This window comes from Ranitomeya imitator, chromosome 3 (assembly GCF_032444005.1).
Source record: "Ranitomeya imitator isolate aRanImi1 chromosome 3, aRanImi1.pri, whole genome shotgun sequence".
NCBI lineage: Eukaryota > Metazoa > Chordata > Amphibia > Anura > Dendrobatidae > Ranitomeya > Ranitomeya imitator.
In genome coordinates this window covers 509,417,057-509,421,502 of record NC_091284.1, presented here as the reverse complement: position 1 = coordinate 509,421,502, position 4,446 = coordinate 509,417,057, and the positions used below count along the sequence as shown (strand labels likewise).

The 4,446-nt window shown below is 42.2% G+C and overlaps 1 protein-coding gene across 1 annotated transcript; it reads right to left on the bottom strand.

Annotated features, from left to right (window-relative positions):
- Nucleotides 1-2,619: 2,619 nt before the first annotated feature.
- TMSB4X (thymosin beta 4 X-linked) lies at nucleotides 2,620-4,187 on the bottom strand. The gene is made up of 3 exons (XM_069757670.1): nucleotides 4,135-4,187; nucleotides 3,210-3,322; nucleotides 2,620-3,104 (listed from the first exon to the last, which is right to left on the bottom strand). The coding sequence occupies exons 2-3, from the start codon at nucleotides 3,307-3,309 to the stop codon at nucleotides 3,070-3,072; spliced, it is 135 nt and encodes a 44-aa protein (XP_069613771.1). The 5' UTR covers nucleotides 3,310-3,322; nucleotides 4,135-4,187; the 3' UTR covers nucleotides 2,620-3,069.
- Between the last annotated feature and the right edge of the window lie 259 nt (nucleotides 4,188-4,446).

Below are 4,446 nucleotides of genomic sequence, written 5' to 3'. Positions count from 1 at the left end.
AGAATGTGCCTTACCTTTAATAAATTCGTCAGGAAAACTGAGGCCATTCTACAATGCTTTATGTATCATTTAGTCTTTTCAGTTTTGTGCCAAACTGCGTTACTTCAGGTCTTGTGACACCACAAGAGTGGACTTCATTTTTATACAGCAGTCTGCACTCTTGTATGGATAACTTGGACTGAGATCAGAATGCATGGACTGGTCAGTGGCTTTCCTGATTCATGTCATTCTGGTCAGGAGAGCCACCGACCAGTCGAGCACTGCATTTCGGTTTATAGATGTTTCACCGCCTCCCTCCCCCCCCCAAACATGAATCCTTGCATAGAAAGTGTGAGGGGCATACAGACATCCATGCAACAGGGGCAGAGTATGGACCGGTTGCTGGACTTGAGCAAGACCACCTCAAGTAGTCACATTCAGGTTGTGAGTCCTGTGGTTGAACCATGCTGCATGGGTGTCTGTATGAGCCCATTTGGAAAGAGGAGAGTGGAAATTCATGTTGTGGCATTTTCCAGAGCCCCCCAGCAATATATACGAATGTCTGAAACATTAACAGCATATCCCCAGCACTATAGCCAGTAGCAGGGAATGGGCAGTAATTAGAAATTGAGGAGCAGATCCTTAAACCCCCAAGTGTATTGTGTCTATAGAACTCAGTAATGCCATTAACGTTCAGAATTATCTAGAGACACGAGACCAGAGTAGACCTGAAATATCAGAGCCATCTCAAGACAGGTTATTAAACTTTTCCCAACATTGTATAGTGCCCCCCCCACAACAAAAGTTAAATATTTGGCATGTATGCCTCAAGACTAGCCATCCGGTGTCAGTAATTAGGTTAGCAAGTGTCATTTTGGTAGTTGCATCCTTCATCTGTGCACAGACTACTGGCTGACCACAGCCTACTAACAAAGGCTACAGAGATTAGTCATAGTACATGTCTGCAGCATGTTGCAAGATCAGGATTCTCAAAACAGTTAGGCTGGGTTCACATTGTGTTAAGTGCAGTCTGCTGTCGGCATCCGTTACATAGCATTTAGTGCCGCTATGTAACGGATGCGTTAGCGCACCCATTGACTGCCATTATGTAGCGCATCGCTAACGCATGTCATGATTGGCATGCGTTAGTGATGTGCCGTCATTCTGTGACAGACCCTCAGACGCAGTCTGCAGCATTTTTGGGTCCGTCACCGCTAGCACAGAGCTAGATCGCATAGATGCGATTTTTCGGCACTTGTGTTAATGCAGTCCGTTAGCGTATGCGCTGAACGGACTGCACTTAATGCAATGTGAACCTAGCCTTAGTAAGGACAAAAAACCCACACAACTAAACACGTTTGGTGCGAGAAAAGTAACTAGGATTCATAGAGGCATTACAGTAGATTAAACACTTTTTGCTTGTAGCCACTTACCTTTGTGTGTCACCCAGCCCCTACCTCCTCATTCCAAAGCGATCACAAAGGAAGGTCCAGCTCCATAATATCCATAAATACCTTTTAGATACAAATTGAAGAGTGTCACAAGCCCTCTATGACAGGGGTCCCCAACTCCAGTCCTCAAGGCCCGCCAACAGGTCATGTTTTCAGGATTTCCTTAGTCTTGCCCAGGTAATAATTGCATCACCTGTGCAATGCAAAGGAAATCCTGAAAACATGACCTGTTGGTGGGCCTTGAGGACAGGAGTTGGGGACCCCTGCTCTATGAGGTATATAGTAGCACATACATTTCAAACCTTGCAATGATTAAGAACCGCATGTACTACTATACATCTCCTCAAAGAGGGCTTGAGACATTTATGCAGATTTTAGCTAAAAGTTTTTAATTATGAAAAAAAAATAATTTGTGGACATCATGGAGCTGGACCTTCCTTCAAGATCTATTGGTTTCCCTGCTGAACCGCTGTTTTCCTTGCTCCAGATTCCTGTCTACATGTGGGTGAGCTGACAAACCTTTTTTCCCCCCTCCCTCATTACAGTGGTCTAAGTCAAGGGTCCCCAACTCCAGTCCTCAAGGCCCACCAACAGGTCATGTTTTCAGGATTTCCTTTGCATTGCACAGGTGCTGCAATTATTACCTGGGCAAGACTAAGGAAATCCTGAAAACATGACCTGTTGATGGGCCTTGAGGACTGGAGTTGGGGACCCCTGGTCTAAGTTATGGGAAACATTTACAGAATGGAAAAAAAATTAAAAAAAATTAAGTCAGATGAAGTTAATAGGCCAGTATGTATGGAACAACTTTAGGGTTAAACATTATGACTACTCCCAAGTTAAATACCCTGCATGGAAGGAGAGAAAAAAAAAAAAAAAAGTCCTCCCCTAGTATTAATTGCCACAGACTAGATTAGAAACTAACATATCATGCAGAGTGGGTGGGTAAGGCAGACTACACCCAATTAACATCCTTCACCACTTACTAGAATAGCAAAAAGGAAGAAAAAAAAAAATATATAATAAAAATCAGTACATTCACATGGCCGGTCAGCGCGGCACAAAAGAATAAATTAGGTTTGATGAAAGTGTAACATCACCATGAGAAACTGAGCGCCCTTTGTTTTACCCACATGTCTCCTCCAGCGGGGACTTGGCAAAGATAGAAAAATAAACACGAATCAGAAAATATTTTATACTTTTTATTTGCATATTGAAAAAAATTGTGCATTCCAATAATTCAAATCATTTTGAACAAACAAAAAAAAAAAAAAAATGGCACTCGATTTGACCGCATTTTACAGCTCGCCGGACCTTGGTACAGCTTTCCAATCAACTCATCACCACATGTGCCTGGATATCTGTAGTTCCACTCAGATCCTCCTTTCATCGTGCAAGGTCGGTCATGCCACCAAAACCAAAGCAAGCCGGACAGGCAGATGGAGGGCAGCGCCTTCAGTCAGTGTTCAGTAGTTCTTTATTAACTTTCCTGTCGGTGTAACGGGGGGGCAGCACAGTAAACGTTTTTTTCCAACCTCTTTGTATCTTAGTTATTTCTTACAAAGTTAAACAGCTAAAAAGAAAAATAAGAAGGCAATGCTTGTGGAATGTACAGTGCGTATTGGGGTGATGGGGTTCATTAGGATTCAGACGCTTGTTTCTCTTGTTCAATTGCTGGGGGAAGAAAAAAAAAAAAATCAATATTTATCAGCCATAAAATGTTTAATTACAATTCAGAGCAAAAGCGGAATATTTAAAAAATAAATATAATATACTCACTTTCTTTAGAAGGAAGTGGATTTTTCTCTTGCGTTTCCGTCTTTTTCAGCTTGGCCTTATCAAATTTCTCAATCTCAGCCATATCTGGTTTGTCAGACATTTTGTAGGGTGATCTGCACAAAGGAGAGAAGAGAATGAATGTTAGAGCGCCACCGTGCCTGCACTGGAAAAAGTGTCACTCCATACAGTGGCTGCCACGCCCTCGTGCCCCCTCACAATTGGGAAACTTAATAGCCAAGACTTTAAGGGTTACGTCTAATAATCCCAAATCACATTACATCCAAAATAAAAATAAATAAATACAAAATCAAATAAAATGCAGCAACGCCATCTCCATAAAGTAACATAATGACCTAATCAATAATCTGGATGCATGCCAGAGTATGTGAATGGGGGTGAGCAAGCATGGGGGGCAGCAGCCCCTTGCTGGCAGATGAAGTCATGCATTCTTCCTTTCTTACAAAGGGCTGCAGCTAACTCAAGGAGCCTTAACCACCGCCCTGTTCTTCAGCAACCCCCACTCTTCAGCAGAGCAGCCACATACCTCATTCCAATGAATGTTATTCTAAGGAATCACTTTAGGGTTTAATTTTTCCTTTATACTATTGTCATAACCTCGCCTTTACACAACAGAACTAAGACACAATCTAGACATTCTACAGCCATCTGCTTAATGCTAGGGATCAGTTACTGCCAAAAATATAATATATAATTTTATTTTTTTTTATCCACAGGAAGATAACTGGGAAGTTGAAATGTACATGCAAATCCAAGAACATACAATACCAGGACAAAAGGAAGCAAAATCATCTACTAGACCGCAAAAGGTCAAACAATAAAAATCTATAACACAAGCAAAACCATCTAAACAAAGCACATTAACCAACACAATGGAAATTGGGCAGAAAATCTCCAAGCTACTTACCAGCAACACAAATCGCACACACAGCAGAGCTCCTTACAGATGCAGCCTGGAGTGGGAGAGGAGAGCACTGCTCCAGCTTTTATACCATCTCCTCTATGCAAATGAGGAGTGATGTCATCCCCCTGTAACTCTTTGTTGCCCTTGCCTTCCTGTTCTTCCTATTCTCTTCCATTGCCTTCTATTATATTAATAAGACGACACAGCCGGGCCCTGGTTGTGCATTCTGTAATGTTCCTGTACAGCCATGCAGAAATTTAGGCGAGGCGATGGCTGCTGTTTAGCGGAAGCCTTAAAAATGCAGAGTATTGTTTG

Excerpts from the sequence above, each read along its gene's own strand:
- TMSB4X (XM_069757670.1), bottom strand. The coding sequence starts at position 3,309 with ATGTCTGACAAACCAGATATGGCTGAGATTGAGAAATTTGATAAGGCC. Across the intron at positions 3,105-3,209 it reads TCCACTTCCTTCTAAAGAAA|CAATTGAACAAGAGAAACAA; the intron begins GTGAGTATATTA and ends TTCTTCCCCCAG.